This window comes from Eupeodes corollae, chromosome 1 (assembly GCF_945859685.1).
Source record: "Eupeodes corollae chromosome 1, idEupCoro1.1, whole genome shotgun sequence".
NCBI classification, from domain to species: Eukaryota; Metazoa; Arthropoda; class Insecta; order Diptera; family Syrphidae; genus Eupeodes; species Eupeodes corollae.
In genome coordinates this window covers 82,296,822-82,316,845 of record NC_079147.1, presented here as the reverse complement: position 1 = coordinate 82,316,845, position 20,024 = coordinate 82,296,822, and the positions used below count along the sequence as shown (strand labels likewise).

Genomic DNA, 20,024 nt, shown 5'->3' with positions numbered 1-20,024 from the left:
CAGCGGCAGCAGGCAAGTGTTACCACTTCTCAAAAAAAAAGTGGAAGTAGATTTTAGGAAAAAAGTGAAGTAGATTGAGAAAAATGGAAGTAGATTTCAAAAATTAACTTTTTCTTAATTATTCTACATATTTTTAAATTATATTATTTCAATAAGAAATAGAAAAAAAAATTAATTATTTAAGGCTTCATATCATATACTTCAAGATGTTAATGTAACATTTCTTAAATTAAATCTTAATTGTTAGCAACGAAAAAGCAAAGATTGGGATAGTGTTGGTAATATCAAATGACTTTAGGATGTTTTTATTGCAAAGGACGAGTTCTTCAAGAAATAGTTATTGGAATCGTAATACAATTTTAGTACATCAACAAACCTTTTATCTTTGTTTTTAGACAACTTGAAAATATCTTTTGATATTGAAAACAAACAATCAAATCCAAAATAAGACTAGGGCATAACTTAAAACTGTAACAAACAAAAAAAAAAAAAATGCACGACTGGTTCGCATGAACTCGCTTATGTATACAAAAATGTCTGTCTAAAACTATTTCCTGTATTAAATTAAAATGTACCTGCAAAAAAATTTGTTTTCAAAAATGTAAATGCCATTTGATTTCTCAAGAAAAAATAAAATTTTTTTTAAACTTGCGTTTGAAAATAGTTATTGAATTTTAGTTTAAAAATATTTTTGGAATATAATTTTGAACTTATTATTAGACGACTGGCATTTCAATTTTGTAAAAAATGATAACCCATTTTCAAGAAATCAAATTTCGAAAAAAATAATATTTGTTTTTTAAATTAAAAATAAAAACCAATGATATTTTTGGCAGAAAAAAAAAGTTTAGTTCTTGAGAAAACTTAAAAACAAAATAACGGTTTTAGCTGGGATGGGATAGCCTTTATATATTTTTATATTGAAAGAAGCTAAACTAAGAACACAAATTTTAGCAAGAATTTAAAAAAATCTATCGGTTTGTTTTTGAAAAAAAATCGAATTATCGATATTGAGCTCTGTCGGAAAACGTTGCGTCTTACATGTGAATTAAATTATTTTCATTTCATTTTGATATTGAACTCTGACAGGACAAGTTAAGGTTGTAAATTTTTGAGATTGCCAACCTGTATTGCGTAAATCAATACATATTTGTAAAATGGATTTTTCAGGAAATGTTGATATTTTTGAGTATTTCTCAAATGATACAAATCTAAAGTTTTCAATGCTACCTATAGAAGATAAGATAACTATTAATTCATTATTACAATGCGAAATAATGAATCAAAATTTGTGTCTACCCAGTCAAATGGACTGCCGCACGTCACTGGATATAACTGCTTTTATCTTATATATGAGACAAAAATGTAATTTTTAAAACTTCTTAATCATTTATGTCCGGAACAATTTTATTTCTTGATATTGTTGTTTTCAACATGGGAGTTGAAGAAATTGTTTTTGTTTTATAAATAAGGCATTAAATCTACAGAAAATACTTTTTAAATGCACAATACTGCTTAAGCACTATATGAGACAACATTTTTAAACCCCTATAACTTCTATTCGTAGGACCGTCATTCTATAGGTCTTCGGTTCAATCCCTGCCTGTACCACCCATAGTTTTTTTTGCACGGGTACTGCCTCCTGCGAGAAATTGACAAATTTCTGAAGAGTAGTCTTGTCGAATTGTAGTAGCCGCGGCATGATGGTTAGTGCTTTGGACTGTCATGCGAGAGGTCTTGGGTTTGATCCCTGCCTGTGCCACCTAAAGTTTTTTCACGGGTACTGCCTCTTGCGAGGAATTGACAAATTCTCCAAGAGTAATTCTTGTCATGAAAAGTGCTTTCTCAAATTTGCCGTTCGGATTCGGCTTAAAAACTGTAGGTCCCTAACATCCCTGCCAACAGTACTCGCACACAGGAATGATTGAGAGTTGTCAGTCACTAGGCCCTAGTTCTGGAATGGACTGTTGCGCCACCCAATTTATTTATTTTAGTCTTTTCGGATTTAGCGTTACAATCATCTTTGGAAATACTTTCACAGGAATGGTTAAGAAGTTTAATGTACAAAGCTCTAGTTGGTTTAAGGACTGTTATAAATAAATAAATTGGGTGGCGCGACAGTCCGTTGAGAACCAAGGCCTAGTGACTTACAACTCTCAACCATTCCTGTGTGCGAGTAATGTTGTCAGGAATGGAGGGGACCTACAGTTTATATGCCGACTCCGAACGGCTAATTTTGAGAAAGCACTTTTTCATGACAATAGTTACTCTTGGAGAATTTGTCAATTCCTCGCAAGAGGCAGTACCCGTGAAAAGACTTTAGATGGCATAGGCAGGGATCGAACCCAAGACCTCTAGCATGACAATCCAACGCACTAACCATCATGCCACGGGTACCACTTTAAGGACTGTTGCTAAACCTTTTTTTACTTCTATATGTTTGTTCCTAAGTTAAAAAGTTTTCTACATTTGAATATTTTATTTTATTTCAAAAATCTTGAATACATTTTGACCCTTTTTATTTTAACAGGTCATTCATTCATAATAATTTTCTTACCGTAGCAATTTGTATCAAAAGCATATTTTTTAAACTCTTGTATGAAAAATTCCACCTTTAGATTAAAAGAAAAAACAAAAATAAAAAAAGAAGAAGATCAAGTTCTTGCGACCCTGTAATGCATTTTATTTTCATTTTTTGTTTTAATTCAAAATCAAAAAGCCAACGAACCGCAATGCCTGGATTGAAACTAGAAAGATAAAACATTAAACACAACATAGCCTGGCTATTGCTGTTCTTCACACTCGATGTCATATACAAGAGAAAAAACAAACAATAAAAGTATCAACACGACCAAAACGTAAACCGTTAGTAAGTTGGCATAGCTCCAATCTAAACCAAAAATGTTGAGAGGCAGTATTCGAGATAGACTTTGGCCGGATATGAATGTGAATGTGAGGTTTATCTAGAAATGAAGACTGACACAAAAATAAAAATAAAAACTGCATTCCCAGATCAAAGCGTCGCTCGTCGTCGTGTACGGTACGTTGTCGTTGTATCACGTCAGTGGAGGAGATACAACGTGTCTAAAAGCACATAGCACAAAACTTGTATCTTATCTAATTTCCGAAAAAAGCAATTCAACTTTTTTCGTCACGGTTAAGGCCATCTAACGTGTGTCTCTCGTTTTTTATAATTAACTCTACACTACTTATTATAAGACACCTATTATATCAAGTGACACAGTTTGTTTAAAGGAACATAGCTTATAGTTTTACTTAGATGATATCCTTATTTTGGATAAAGCAACACATGAATTCCTTTGCAAGCCTATGGAAGGTGAGTGATTCGGCAGAATTCCATTCCATTTAATGTATGTATCTATGTAGACCGGAATGCCTCACGTTGTCATCGTCTTCGACGTCGTTGTCGTCGAATGCATTATAAAAATCTAGATTGTATAATATTCATTTGTTTATTTTCTGTTTTTGTTTTTGTTATTGTTTTGTTTATTCGTTATTTTTTGCCATAAGAATATAAAAATGGTTACCAATTTGTTTTATTTTATTGAATATATGTTAGTAGTGTTTTGTATTTGTTTTGTTTTCATTTTTAGTTTGATAGCTTTAGGAAAGTCTAGACTGTCGAGTCTTATCTATTTTAAACTTGAGTAATGAGAACAGGGCAAAAGTGGCATTTGAGACTATTTTGTACGTTCTATTTTTACCTGTTAATTTAAGTTTATATTAATTTTTAAATTAAGCTTTTGCAAGAATCTTCGATATAACCGTTGAAGAATAATATTATTGAAAAAAATGGTCTTAGTATACTTGAAATTTTGTTTCTAAAACAAATACCAAGTTTAAAATTACTACGAGTGGCATCCATCACAACAAAGTGCTTAATAAACAACAATCCAACTAACGGCTTTGCCACACGCTGCCTACCGGCTAAGTGGATGTATTTTTTTTTTGATTTTAACTCCCACTCTAAAAATACAACATTATTTAGGTGCCTATCTCGAATTAGGAACGTAACTTTTAAATTGATCAGCTGCTTAGTGTTGCGATAGCTCTTGTATAGTAAAGAATATCGTAACATACAACGAAATGTGTTGAGGTAGTTAAATACCTCTTAATGGGTATTATGATTGTTTTTTCGTTCCTTAACTTTTTGATAAAGGAAACTGCCTAGTCATTGGAGCTTCTGCATTAAAAAGTATTAACGTACCTATCAACACTCGTGTATCTACGTTTTATTGAAAATGGATAATGTTTATACTAGATATCTACTTTGAAATAACGAAAATAAAAACAAAAAGCGTAAAATGCAACGTAATGCTTGTTTAGTTTATGTGGATTTTATTTAAATAATGTTTTTTTTTTATTTTTCTTAATATCTTATTAACCTTTGGACGGTAGAAAGTTTTATTAAACCATTCATACATATGTGTACATGTTATTTCTTAGAATGTGTGCTTAGTGATTAATACGTACAAAATTTTAGCGATAACGGTACACCTAGATGTTGTTTGATTAATTTTTAGAATTGAATTTGAACTGCATTTTTATTTAGATATATAAGCTTTTATATATTATTTGTTGTGTAAGATTTTAATGAGCGTGTAATTTTTAAAAGCCCAGTAATTAAAATCGTTAATATTTTTTTTATAATTCATATTAAAATTAATAAACTTTGGCATAGATGTGTTAAAACTACATGAAATGAATATACAGTGTTGGTCAAAACAAAGGCAACTTTAATTTCCTAGATTATTAAATAATTAAATAACAAAAAACAAATTTAGGATTCAATTATTGTATATTTTTGTTTTTAACATTTAAAGAAATATTCACAGTTTCTAATGGAAAATAATTAGGACTTCGAATCTGTACGTATAATGTTTGGTCCCTTAACCGAACAATTACCGCCATCCAAGAAGTGCGATTAGATGAACCGGGCAAAAGCAAACTAAAAGACTGTGATATTTTCTACGGCGACTGCTACCGAGAACAAAGACAGTGTCTATTTGGGTGGATTTGTTGTTGGAACTAGGCTCAGGCAAAAAGTCTTAAGTTTTAACAGTGTGAGCGAGCGCATCGCTACAATCCGAATCAAGGCTAAATTCGCCAACTTAAGCCTAATATGCGCTCATGCTCCAACAGAGGAGAAAGATGAAGACACCAAAGACATATTCTTCGAGCTCTTGGACAAGACTTATGAGCAGTGCCCTGGCTATGACATTAAAATTGTCTTAAGAGATTTTAATGTCAAGTTAGGAAGAGAAGACACCAAAGGTGGCACAATCGGGAGATACAGCCTGAACGGCACCACCTTCGACAACCGATTCAGGCTGATCGATTTCGATGCGGGGCGAGACTCTCAGGAAGCTAGTACGCAGTTCACACATCTTAATATCCTTAAAGGGACATGGAAATCTCCTGATCAATCAACTGTCAACCAGATTAACCACATTGCGATCGACGCACGACACTTCTCCATTATACAGGATATCCCAACTTTCCGAGGGGCCAATATTGACTCGGACCTCGTTGTAACGAAGGTACGGCTACGGATATCCCAGTCGAAGTAAAAAAAAAGGAAGTACTGTGGGAAGTTTCGACATTAGACGGCTACAATCGCAAGAGACTGCCATGTTCTTTTCCGATCGAGTCTCTAGTAACCTCTTAAGGAGTCCTATGCTTCCTGCATTAAGCATTGAAAACCAGTGAAGCTATCAGGCATGCCGCCTCTGAAGTGCTAGGTCTCACACGGCCACAACAGTAAAACCCCTGGTTTGACGACGAATGCCGGCAAGCGCACGCAGAGAAACAAGAGGTATACACAACGGCGCTGCACAGAAGTACCAGAGCAGAGTAGGGCCTCTGATCGCAAGCTCTACGAGCAGAAGAGGAAAGAGGAACACCGGCTTCTTAAATAGAAAAAATAGGGCACGAGAAGCGAGCTATCGGGCGATCGAGGAGATAGAGGGATGTCACAACAGGAATGAGGTTCATAAATTTTCCAAAATTTAAGAAAAACCTCCCAAGGGTACCAGCCACGAACCGAAGCTTGTAAACGCAGTCAAAGTTGAGAATATGGAAAGATCACTTCTCCAAATTATATAACGGCGATGACGAACCGAATTCCGCTGTAAAGGAGATAGAACCACTCAACCTAGGCCACGCAGATCAACAAGTACGCCTACCCGACTTAGACGAAGTGAAGATAGCTATATATAAACTGAAGTCAAACATAGCTGCTGGAGCTGACGGCATCACTGCCGAACTATTTAAAGCAGCAGGCGGAAGAAAGCATGCCCGATGAGTCTAATCTCAGCATAGTCTGCCCGATACATAAAAAAGGATACCCTCTAAATTGAGCCAACTAGAGAGGCATCAGCCTCCTTAACATTGCATATAAGATCCTTCCTGCCGTATTATGTGAACGTCTGAAGCAGTTTGTCAACAACCTAATAGGTCCCTATCAGTGAGGCTTTCGACCAGGAAAGTCACAGTCACAAAATTACGACAGATCGTGGAAAAAACCCAAGAACATCAAATCGACACCCATCATCTTTTCATAGATTTCAAGGCCGCATATGACAGCATCTACACGGACGAGCTGTATAGAGCCATGTCTTGTTTTGGCATCCTAGACAAACTCGTTGACCATGTAGAATTCACGGTGCTTAATTAAGGTTGGAAACAACTTAACAGAACCTTCCGATGTTAAAAAAGGTTTTAGACAAGGAAATAATAGTGCAGAGCTCACACGTCAACACTATCTTTCAAAAATAATAAATAAATTGGGTGGCGCAACAGTCTGTTGGGAACTTAGTGAACTAGGCCCTAAGTTACTTACAACTCTCAACCATTCCTGTGTGCGAGTAATGTTGTCAGGAATGGCATGATGGTGAGTGCTTTGTCATGCCAGAGGTCTTGGGTTCGATTCCTGCCTATGCCATCTAAAGCCTTTTTACGGGTACTGCCTCTTGCGAGGAATTGACAAATACTCCAAGAGTAACTCTTGTCATGAAAAAGTTCTTTCTCAAATTAGCCGTTCGGATTCGGCATATAAACTTTAGGTCCCCTCTATTCCTGACTATATTTCAAACGTCTGTCAAATTACTAGCATATGCTGATGACATTGGTATAATAGGAAGAACTCAGCGTGATGTCAATGGGACTTTTGTGATTATTGAGGCAAAGGCTGCAAAAATGGGTTTAACGGTTAATGAGGGCAAAACAAAGTACATGCTGTAGTCAAGAAAGAACATACAATACCGACGTCTTGGTCAAAACGTCACCATCGACAGACGTAACTTTAGTCAAGGACTTCGTCTACCTAGGCTCAAACGCACAATAACTCTTGCTAACCGCTGTTTCTTTGGGCTAAGAAATCAATTGAGTGGTAAAGTCCTCTCTCGAGGGACCAATGTGTCGCTATATAAAACCCTCATCATCCCCGTCCTGCTTTACGATGCAGAAGCATGGACTTTGACAAAAGCGGATTAAAGCACCTTGGGTCGTTTCGAGAGAAAAGTTCTTCGTGCGATCTACGGTCCCGTATGCATAGAAGGGGAGTCGAGAAGAAGATGAAACGACGAGTTGTACGGGCTGTATAGCGACGTAGACTTAGCTAGAAGGGTAAAAGTCCAACGACTAAAATGGCTGGGTCACTTAGAGCGCATGGAAACCAATGCCCGGCCCGGAAAGTCTTCGAATCGACACCCACAGGACTGCGCAGTAGAGGAAGACCGCGGATCAGGTGTCGCGCACAAGTGGAAAGTGACCTAATCCAACTTTGAGCGTGAAACTGGAGACATCTAGTTAGGGACCGAGCAAGATGGAGAAGTTTGTTGGGTGAGGCCCTAGTTCACACAGGACTGTAGCTCCAACTTAAGTAAGTAAGTAAGTAAAGCACCCACTGCAAAGGATAAATTCGGGCGACTTACTTGTGCTGCATATAAAATGCGTCCAATAGCTTCTTGATATGAAACGGTTTTCATGTAATCAGTTTCGTGTTTGCTTTGTTGATGTGTTTCTTTTATAAGCTTTTGGTCGATATCTAAGAGTGTGGATACCGGATTACAATCCTTCATGTTGAATCGCTTGAGAATATTCTTTAAGTATGTCCGTTGGCTTATCCATAAATTTTCCTTTTCTCGATCGCGAGTTATTAGCATACCAAGCACAAATTTGGCCTCTCCAAAATCTTTCATCTCGAATGACTTAAAGTTTTATCTGTGCTGTTTGTCTTACAATTAATACATACACGGATCGGTTTTTGATTGTTTAAGTCCAATTTTCTTTAAAGTTTCATCCAATTTCTTATTCCAAACTCTGCTAGCTTGTTTGAGACCGTACAGTGATTTCTTGAGATTACATACTTTATTTTGAACATCATCAAAACCTTCAGGCTGATTCATGTAAATTTCTTCGTTAAGTTCACTTTGCAGGAAAGCAGTCACAACATCCATTTGATCGATATCCAAATCATATCGTACAGCCAAACTTAAAAGTACCCTTATGGACGTGTACCTTACGACGACGGGAGAAAATCTTTCTTGATAATCGATCCCTTGACGTTGCGAATACCCCTTTACGACCAATCTAGCTTTATATTTGTCGACATTACCACTTGCATCTTTTTTCGTCTTAAATGTCCATTCGGAATGTATGGCTTTCTTTCCTTTTGGTAAAGAAACTATTTCCCAAGTGCCTTTTTTCAAAAGAGCTGTATATTCATCGTTCATTGCTCTTTTCTAATCAGACATATGTATGTTCGCTCTTCATTGTATCAGCGACTGTCTTGGGATCTTCATCATTGTTGCTGGCCACGTACGATATATAACCATATCTTTCAGGTGGATTTCTTATTCTGGTAGATTGTTTTATTCCTCTTTCAAATATGATTCCTTCTGAAGATTCTTCAACAATGAAATCATCTTGGGCATGTTTCTGAACAGTAATAACATTTATTTTCAATACATCAAACATATAAAAATTAGTACAATTTGATAACGATAAAATAAACTAAGTATTTAAAAACAAAGTATCAAATCTCAACTTTTAACACAATCCCTACCTGCGCGACCTACAGTTTTTTTCACAGTCTCTTACGATGAATTTACAAACCTTCAAAGAGTGATTCTTGTCATGAAAAGTGCTTCCCCAAATAAGCCGTAATAAGCATTAAAAATGTAGGTCCCTTCCATCCTTAAAATGACTCGCACACAAGAATGGTTAATGGCTGTAAGTCACTAGGCCCTAGTTCTACGGACTGTTGCGCCACTGCCCTTATTTCTGTACGGTTTTAGTTAATCTGTTCGTAATTACATCACTGCCTCATCAGTTGAATATTTTGGTACAAACAGTCTTTCGTTGGAAGAAATAACGCTGTATTAAGTTGTTTTTCCAAAATCAAATAAAAATAGCAGATTCAGTAATCCTTAGCTTAATCTGTATTGTGTGCAGTTGATACCATTTCTTTATTCTGATACATTCAGTATTTAAACACAACACGGTGTTACTCTAATCCCTTTTTTTTATCCGACAACTTTAAATTTGACAAATCTATTGCTCTTATTTTTGCCTAAATTTGTGTACTATGTGCTAAAATTAGACTTATCTTAATTTTTGTTATACTTTCAAGTGGGTAACACTGAAATTTTGTATTTGATAATAATTCAAATAAAACCATAAAGTCATTCAGAAATTAAATTCTCATCTACCACCGTATGGTATCAGTTATCAGCTTTTGAGGTTTTATCAATAATAATTTATGTAGGTAATGTCACTGGGTTATAGATATACTAAAAAGTGTGTTAAAAATAACAAAAGATTTATATTTGTGCAGTAAAATTATGGCCACTGTCAATTTTATTTGAATATCTGAAAGCTTTCTGGACTTTTTTAAAAATGTATAGTTGACAAAAAATTGATTCTGAAAGAAGAAAACCTTGCCTCAAACCTCAAATCGATAAAAAGTTCAATCGAACAACCGCACCAGAAAAATGTTTCAGATTCCAACACTAAAAATTAAATTAATATAAGGAGGTTAAGATGCCATACAAAAATAGCCTTCCAACTAAAGCAAACTTTATTTATTTAGTCAAGAAAAATCACATTTATTATCAAGTCAAGTGTACTTGTGTCGAACCATCAGCTGATTCCTTTGTCTGAACCCAACATGACAGCTAAAATTAGAGTTAGTACAAAATGGGATTTCTTTTAAACCGTAAGTAATCTATATTTGTCAAATATTTGGATCACAGTTCAATTTTCACTTTCAATTGCTTTGTTTCAGAATTTCTATTGGTACTCCATCATTTTCAATAACATTTTTGTTTTCTAGGACATTTGCAGATATTTTCAGCTCTTCAGGTGTCAAATGGTCTTGTTGAGGATTTGGGAATATCATATTTAGGGTGTGCTTAATCTTTTCTTTGTCATGGTCTCAAGCTTTTGCTCATAAATCTTGTACCAGAAGAAATCATTGTTGATATATTCCCGAAGTTTTTGCCATTTTCGTTTTTCTTTTTAGATGTATGGCTCTTCTCAGTTCGAGGGGTTTTGTTTGGAACTCTTGAAGTTCGTCTCGTCTCCTTTTTTTTCCTCTGATGAATTCTTTGACAAAAAGGACACGTCAGAAACTTAGTCCCACAGACTCAATGAACTTAAACCGTAATATCAAAAGAAATATGAATTTTTCTATTTTATTGTGTGAAGAATAAATTAATACCATATTTAGCAGTTGTTCTTGACTTAATTTGTTATACCAAATCAAAAACTTAAAAAGCAATTTTTTGACTTAAGATTGTTCTACCTAATGCCAAAGAATTTCCGCTTCAGACGCAGACTACTCTTACGAAGTTCAGAAATTTCGTATCACCACCAGTAGAATAGCTTCTTTTTTTTGTTGCTAAGGGTTTTGAGGATTCGGATTGTCATAGAAAAAAACCGTTTTTTAAATATAAGGCTGTTCATTAGAGTAGCAGTGCATGACAAAGTACTAGATCTATTACGTAAGAAGTAAGGAAAACTGTAATAAGTTATATGAAAGTATACAAATAATGTTAGTTTACAATTAGTACTTTGTTGCATAACCATTGTGTTTTATGATGCTTCGCATCTACGTGGCATCGAGTCCACTGAAACCTGATTTTTCCCGACTGGTATTGCGTTCCAGGAATCACGCACTGCTTCCCACAATATTTTCGAATTCTTGGGTTTTGCTGCGTTCTTAACTTCCCGCCACAAATTTTCGATGGTGTTGAGGTTGGAGGATTGAGCGGGCCACTCCATAACGGATAACTTCTTCTGCTCAAATAATGAATTTGCCTTTTTTGATGTATGCTTTGGTTAGTTGGTATACCCAAACTAACGGCATTCCCTCTTCAGAACAGGGTAACTAACCTCCTCGAGAATTTTTACATACTCGGTTGCATCTCTTATACCCCCGATGGGATTATTGGGCCCGACCTCGTAATATGAAAAGTAAGCCCATATCATAATTTTCCCTCCACCATGATTCACGGTTTAGTGTACCGTGAATCGTATGCTTCATTTTAGGGTTTTCGCACATATTCTTGACGACCCTTGGACCCAAAAATGACGACTTTGCTTTCACCGCTCCTTAGAACATTCTTCCATTTCTCTTTTGCTCAATCTCTATGTGCCTTAACAAACTCCATTATTATCGTGGACTTCGGGCTGGTAACTTCGCTTATAAAAGACGTCTTCGTATTGGGACAGCGCTAACAGACAGTTGAAGTCCAATTCTTATTTGCCTAGAGCCTATGGATGGGTTCTGTTTTGCTAACTGAACTATTTTTCTGTCAGTTCTTTTAGTAGTCATCCTTTTTTGGCCTTACGTTTTTGGTTTATTTTGCCATTTTAAGGCGTTACTGACCATTTTTGCTGAGCAGCCTAGGATGTCTGGAATATTTTGGTAGGTTTTTCCCTCCAAACGCAGTTTTTGAATAAGTTTTCGAATTATTTCGGTGCAGTGTCTTATTTTTGAGCCAATAGTTTTTAATTTCTTATATGCTTGTATATTAAAATACTTAAAACTTTAAATAATAAAATATTTACTTACAGAAAATAAAATAAAATGCCCGACTGGGTCGCACGAACTTCCTCCTATATGCAAAAAGTCTGTTTAAAAAAGTACTTGTATAACATTTTCAAATATACCTGTAAAATAAGTTTGTCTCCAAAGATAATTAATGCCATTTTATTTGTCAAAAAAATGCTCAATTCATCCCAAGACACAACTCATCCTAGGACATTTCATCCCGGAAGTGAAATATACTTGTAAGCGTACTTAACGAAAACAAAAATTGTTTGTGTATTCAACTATTTCGTTCAAAGCTTTTTCCTTTGGATAGCCTTATTTTAATTTCATATTAAAAGAACCAGGATGGAAAGTAAATTATCTGAAGATAAGAAAGAGGAAGAATATGTATGTTTAAATTGTAAAGCGATCGCCTATTGGTTGTGTAGTTAGGTAGGTGTCTTAAACGAATAAAGAATAGTTCATTGGCGTGCTCAGCCATGTTTATGATGATAATGAATAAATGTCATTAGTAGGTAAAAGGTGCTTACTACAATCCAATCACATTCCTGCTTTCCTACAAGTTTTCAGCGCAAACATGGAGTTATTACGTTTAGTTTATTTTTTTCGTTAAAGTACAAGAAATTGCTATTCATGTGTTGGTAACAGTAAGGCTCTTGTGCGCTTTGGATTTTAGTTATGAAGTGACATGTAAGCAGTAGTTGTAGAGGTTGTACGTTTCTTTAACTAGTATTAAGTATTTATTCGTTTATATAGGCGAAGGCAAGTAAAATATGTGTTAAACAACCTTATTCTTAAAGAATAATATTTTTAAATCGTATATAAAGGGTGTCTCAAAATTAACGCAAGATTTGAATTTTCCGCCATTTGTGCAGTGAAGTGTTGGCAACCCTGAAAAAAAAGCAATTTGACAGCTAACAGTATAGGGTTATTAAAAATGGAGCGTTACAAGATAGAACAACGTGTCTTCATTATTAAAGAATATTTCAAAAATAGTGAAAGCTTGGCGGCTGCAGTTCGAAAATTTCATACAAAATATGGTCGGAATAGTGTTTTAATTTCTTCAACTGTGAAGAGATTAATTGAAAAATTCATGGAGACTGGATCCGTTGGAGACGCCAAACACACTGGTCGTCCAAAAACAAGCCGTTCAAATGTGAATGTCGAAGCAGTGCGTGAGAGTGTTGCTGACAATTCAGGAACCTCAATTCGACGTCGTGGACAAGAATTGCAAATTTCAAGAACCTCTCTACAGCGTATACTCACCAAAGATCTGTGTCTTCATGCTTAAAAAATTCAATTAACACAACAATTGAAGCCTAATGACCATGGACAGAGAAGAGAGTTCGTTGAATGGATTATTGAACATCAACAAATGGACCCTGATTTTTCGAGCAAAATCATCCTAAGCGATGAAGCACATTTTCATCTTGATGGCTTTTTCAATCGCCAAAATTGCCGCATTTGGGGTTCGGAGAACCCACATGTGATTGTCGAAAAACAAATGCATCCACAACGCGTGACTGTATGGTGTGGTTTTTGGGCTGGAGCCATAATTGGGCCATATTTTTTTGAAAATGATGCTGGTCAAGCAGTGACTGTTACTGGTGCTCGATATCGCGACATGATTACACAGTTCTTTCTGCCAAAATTGGATGATATTGATGTGTCCAATATGTGGTTTCAACAAGACGGTGCCACATGTCATACAGCCCGTGAAACAATTCAATTACTGCATGAGACATTTCCAGGTCGTGTACTCGCTCGTTTCGGTGATCAAAATTGGCCTCCTAGATCGTGTGATTTAACACCATTAGACTTCTTTTTATGGGGTTATTTGAAATCACAAGTCTATGTCAACAAGCCCACAACCACCCGTGCATTAAAGGATGAGATTCAACGCTGCATCAACGAAATTCAGCCACATTTATGCAGAATGGTCATGGAAAATTTCAACAAAAGAGTGCGCATGTGCATGCAAAGCCGTGGAGGCCATTTGTCCGATGTGTTATTCCATACATAACCCTATCCTATGCACTTTACGAGTCAATAAAAATATAACTATCAAAAGACTAAAAACGGCGTTTTGTATTTAATTCAAATCTTGCGTTAATTTTGGGACACCCTTTACAAAAGTACCAAGATATTAATTCTCCATAGACACTTTAAAATAGATTGTTGATTAAACATATCATATTCGTTGATCCGATATAGTGGCGCTACACGTACCATAGTTGGTATTTACAATAGTTATAGTTATAAAAATACATAAAAATGTACCAAATGCATTAATTTGGATAAAAGATAGGGATGTAATTAAAATTGTGTCAAAATAATTTACTTTAAATATAGTTCAAATAATTTAAAAAAAAAAATATTTTAAGATTCAAAACTTTACCTAAAAAATAAGTTTGTCTTCAAAAATTTGAATGCCATTTTATAAAGCAAAAAACCCTTGATTTTTAAAATTTTAAATCGTTCGAGCGTTTTTTTTTTTAAATTAATTTTTATATATAAAATTTTTCAATTTTGTTCTTAAAATATTTTTGGTATGCAGTTGTTTAGTGATTGTAAATATACGCTCAACGTTTGAATTTCTTAAAAAAATGTTGAACCGTTTATTTAAAAAATTCAAAAAATTAAATATTGCACTTTTGATAATCAAATATTGTTCAGGAGTGGAATCGGCTAAAGTGATTGTTGACTATCACTTTTTTGATAGTCAAATTGACTATCATTTTCATTCCGTCTGTGTAAGATGATTCAACTCAATTCAATTCGATTGAACAATTCTAGATTCAAATTGTCAAAATTCGTTGTTGCCTTGGTGAAATTTTAAATTGATTCTTATAAAATATCTAAATAAAAGTTTCAAATTGGCTGATTTTGAATAAAATTCTTACTTTTCTTGCTTTTTTCGAATGTCGTAAGCTTTGTCGGTCACAGGAATGTGTTTTTTAAAAGAAACAAAGTGAACTAAGAAAATTTTCCAGTCGTTTGTGTAAGCGTCTCGTAGCTCTATTCGGAATAAACAAATTTGTTTGAAAACGACTATCACATTTTTTTGTGATATCTTTTAAGGTATCAATTTGACTATCACCTTATGTAGATCAAATTCGATCATTTTGATTGTCATTTATCAACAATCACCTTAGCCGATTCCACCCCAGGCAATATAAGAGCTTATTCAGAAAAATAATTATTGAAATCAGTGCATAAGTTGCTCAGAAAATTAACAAACAAAATAACGGTTCCATGAGCGGTACCATTCCTGAGCAATACAAAAATATGTTTTTCTTATTAAAAGAAGTCAAGTTAAAAAATAAAATTTTAGATAAAATTTTTAAAAAAAATCTATCGGTTTGTTTTTGAGACAACTCGAATTTTCGTTTTTTGACCAAAAAAATTGTATGGGGCCACTGTTAGGTTTGATCTTAAAAAAAATGAAAAAAATTCCTTACGCGAATCTGCTCAAAACTTTAACTTCCAAGTTTGAACTCAATCGGCCCAATGGTTTAGGTTGTAGGAGCGTGGACAGACAGACAAAACCGACCGGACGGCCGCGGCATCGCGGAAACCACTTTTTTTGACTTCTCTACCATCGTAATATCATGTTTGATTAAAATCTCGAGTTCGAAATTTTGCACGAATAGAAAATTGCCATATATAGTTCCTATATTATGTCGCAAGTAAAAAAAATAAATTTTTAACCTTCTTAATTATAAAATCAAAAGCACTGCTATTTTTATGGACACTCTATAACCAGAGAGTTTGAAATATTGTGTGTTCACCGGCAAAAGTAGAGTATAACTTTAAGCTAAAAGTCTCTAATGTGAAAACGAAAGACCGTTAGATGCAAGCAACATGTTAATTTTTTTTTTTTGTAAGAATTTCCGTTCTTAAAATAATTGACAATCTAATAAAATGTGATCAGCACTGCTATTTTTATTATCACAACTGTACCTATTAAGCTTTACCAAAGACACCCTATCCGCTAGCGTGTATAAAAAGATTTGAGCGAAACATAAATTTATCTTTTATAAATATGTTTTCCATCTAACTCAAATCTTCTTCAAATTTTAGTACCGTTTTGTTGTGATACATAAAATGTACTCGTATATCGTCTGCTTGGAGGTAAAAATCACTTAGTGCAATTTTTTCCAAATTCGAAAAAAGTCATTGTCTTGATGTAATCATTTCCCTTAAGTTTGAAAAAGTCACAAAGTGAATGTAACTGCTATTAATGCAAATCAGAGAATGAGAAAATTCACTATTTACCTATTTGAGAAGTTTCGTAAAAGTTAAAGTTCATCATAGTCACTTGATGACAAATTTTAATTTTGTTACTTAATGACTTTTACCTCCTAGCAGACGATATATACTTATCTCAACATACCAAACATATTCCAACAGAACTCTTCATCAAAAGATTAAATACCAATGATTTTAATTTTGTTTTCATTTAATTTTTATCATCTTAACAAACAAAATGAAAAATGTTTTTAATGTGATTTCACTGCATATATATGTACATACATCTAATCTAATTAAAATTCTTTAATGCTTATAATTAATTTCCTTTTAATCATGATGCAGCTAATTCGATAGTTTTTACACTGAATATAAAATAAAATAAAAAAAAAACTTGTAAAGGTTTAGCTATGTACAAGTACAAGTACTGTATAAATAGTACTACTTAACTTAGTGCCACCAAACCAAACCAACCCAACAGCAAACAAAAGCAAGTCATGCTAACATGCCTTTCAGTTTCAGCTGTTTCATAGAACACCCGGGCCCGTACCTTGTGCCTACTTTTCGTTTTGCCAGCTGAACAAAATAATATTAAATCAATCAGTTTATATCTAACTGCTGAGCAGGTTGGTCATTTTATAGATTATGTTCTTATGTTATGTTAGATCTGAAGTACGAGTAATTGAACTCTGAGTTTATACCTAAAATATTAAAAATAAAATATGGCTCTTAAGCTTCATAAAGCTAAGCAATATACTAAGCCTATCAGCATAGATAATCCTGCAGTGATGGCATCAAATAATTGTTCAAAGTGTCATGAACTTTCCGGTATTGTTAAAGGTTCGTTGAAATGAGTGTTTTATCATAATTGGAATTTAATTTATGGATGTTATGTACGTACCTACCTACAGTGATCGTTATTGAAATAAGGAATATTTTTGAAAAATCAAAGCCACCAGTAAACCAAAATTTGAATGTTGACGTTTAAAAAAAAACAACAAGGATTTTTATGTGTTAGTTTTTCTTTAATTGAGTCATATCACATACCAGTGTTTTATTTAAATTTGGAATATATTACTAAGCATATGAAGCTAAAAGTTGAGCTTTTGAAATTCTCATATTAAATTTGGAATAAGTCTTAATCCCTAATCCGTAAGCAAGTGTGCTTTATACCCACATAATTTGAGTAACTGTGACTACTGACAAAAGCAAATACCTCCTACTTACAATTAGTGAAATGTCCAGAGGAATATATTGTTAATATGAAGCAAATACATTCTACTTCTTGTTTCGCCAAGAACGGATCATTCTACGGTAAGGTACATATTTTTGACCAAAGCACTAACATTTTTATATCACTCAGTTCTGTTACAAAGAGGATGTGATTAAAAATTATTGGTATGGTAATTCTGACACTTCAACTATCCAGGCACATGTTGATATTAAATGGTCTTGTATCGGATATTTTATTAGAGCTTGAAAATATAAATAAAACAAGACAAAAATATTGTTTAATTTCCGGTAAATGCCACCTCGGCCGCGGCTACGAATTATATATTAAAGCCCATTCGGGCAATTCCATTTTGTCACTACTTTATCAAATAAATCTGCCTTTATGACATCAATGGTAGTTTGGATATTGACTTCCAATGTCTCAAAAGTCATAAAAAGTTATCGAGATACGTGAAATACAACAAACGAGGGACCAGTAAAAAGGACAACTTCTAGAAACAAAGTTGTAACCAAGTTTATTTTGAAATGAATTTTATGAATAAGCTGATTAATTTTTGAAAAAAAATATCTGTCAGCATGGCTCATCTTAAGGGTAGCTTCTTCCACATTCCCTAAGAAATAAGGACCGGTAATGCCGCTCGCATTTAAGCGGGATGCAAAGGATATTCCTTAATGGATTGGGAATTGTTTTTGGAGCTTCATCTCTAAACACTGTAAATTATGTTTTTCACCTTAGCGAGCAAACATATTTTTTTTTTAAATTTAAACATTTTGGAAGCATACTTATGGGGTTAAAGTATCAACTGTCAAATTATAGACAACAATTATCATAACTTTGCGTGCATCTGAATGAAAAACACCCTATTTAACACAGTTTAAAAAAAAATTAATATAAGGTGGCGCAACAGCCCGTTGAGTACAAGGCGCCTAGTGACTTACAACTGTCAACCGCTGTGTGGAGCAATGTTGTCAGGGATAGAGGAGACCTAACTTGTTAAGCCGTTTGTGAATCCCTACAAGAAGCAGTACCCGTGGAAAATACTTTAAGTGGCACTGGAAGAGATTGAACTTAAGACCTCTATCATGACAGTCCTACGCACTAACCATCACGCCACCGGTACTACAGTTTCAAAAAACTTTTCAAGTTTTTATTTTCATTGCCTTTCTATATTCGCTGTAAGATCACTTGATGAAGCTGTGCGTGAATTTAAGTGAGTACAGTTGTATTTTTCCTCAGTCATTAGTGAAATTAATTTTATTTCATCACACTAGTTTCCAGAGAAATTTGAAAGCAGTAAATGTTTTTTCCCTCTTCATAAAATGAGTTTCTGATAAATTTCAAATAAAATCGTTTTTTTTTTTTTTTTTTTAGAAGACAAAGATATAATAATATATAACGTGGCGGCAAGCACGTACTATGCGTATACAGTACACACAATATAATAAATAGGAACTGTGGTTGTTCGATCTTACTAATCCCAGACAAAAATATAAACCAATTTAATAAAACAAAGCATCCATCTAGAAAGTTTTTCTATAAAAAATAAATGAAAACAATTAAAGATAATAATTTGTCTCCCCTACAAATCGATTAATTGCAACTCCTTTAACAAGATAGGAGTTGAAGCTACTCTGGAGTATACAAACTTTAAAGGTTGTTCTCTTCAACTTGACAGTTTCCTAGTGTTTATTTTTTTGATGGACGAGTACTTCACATTTTCACAAAGTGAGACCAAATGATTCCTCATAGGTGTTACAAAGCTGTAAACGTCTGTAATGCTAAGAATTCTAAAGCAGGTGTTCAGTTTTTGGTGGCAAGTGATTGAGTATGCCTTTTACTATTCTAAGCTTATTCCTACTAAAACGTACATATGTAGTTTTTGAAGCGTTTTTGTTATTTATGTTGCGGATAATTTTTTTATTTCCAGGTTTGAGTCTTTTTTCCTGTTCGATTTTTTTGATTTTGTCATTAATTACGTTCTCTTCTATACCACATTAAAGCTCGGTATTATAAGCGCAGTTGTTAAACTCCGAAGTCTACCACTTCTTTTTCCTGAACACCGATATGGACAGATACCCAATGAAATGTGACAATAATATTCTTGTCAAGTTGTTCAGTATGTCAATATACTCCCACACTCGTTTCGAGGTGAGCGGTTTGAGGGTAGCTTAGCTCTGTTATAGGTTTAACGCAGAAGCTGCATGGATGAAGAAGTAGAGAAGACGGTGTATCAATTTCTTATTATGACATCTATTGTCTCAAACTCTATATAGTTAGCTCTAACTGGTTCTAGTAACGTAGATCATGTAATATCACAATGGACCAACTATTGGTCTAAGTTTGTTGGTTTTTCCGTCAGCAACCACCTTAACCTAACCTAACGCATCGGTATAGAAAAATTGGTTCGAGGCCTTAAGATTCCTGCACAAGTACACTCAAATTTTCTCGAACCATCATCAC

The 20,024-nt window shown here is 34.3% G+C and overlaps 1 protein-coding gene across 4 annotated transcripts in view; it reads left to right on the top strand.

Moving 5' to 3' along the window:
• Positions 1-20,024, top strand: part of LOC129938671 (kelch-like ECH-associated protein 1) — a 33,810-nt gene that overhangs the window by 5,215 nt on the left and 8,571 nt on the right. The window contains exon 1 of one of the 4 annotated variants that reach the window (XM_056046555.1): positions 3,030-3,337. The exons of 1 other annotated variant lie outside the window; for it this stretch is intronic. In XM_056046555.1, the coding sequence (XP_055902530.1) occupies positions 3,331-3,337 (7 nt within the window). In that variant the 5' untranslated portion in view covers positions 3,030-3,330. Of the gene's footprint in view, positions 1-3,029; positions 3,338-16,944; positions 17,171-17,337; positions 17,645-20,024 lie in introns of those variants that run through there. 2 more of the 4 variants (XM_056046388.1, XM_056046471.1) reach the window with 2 other exon arrangements.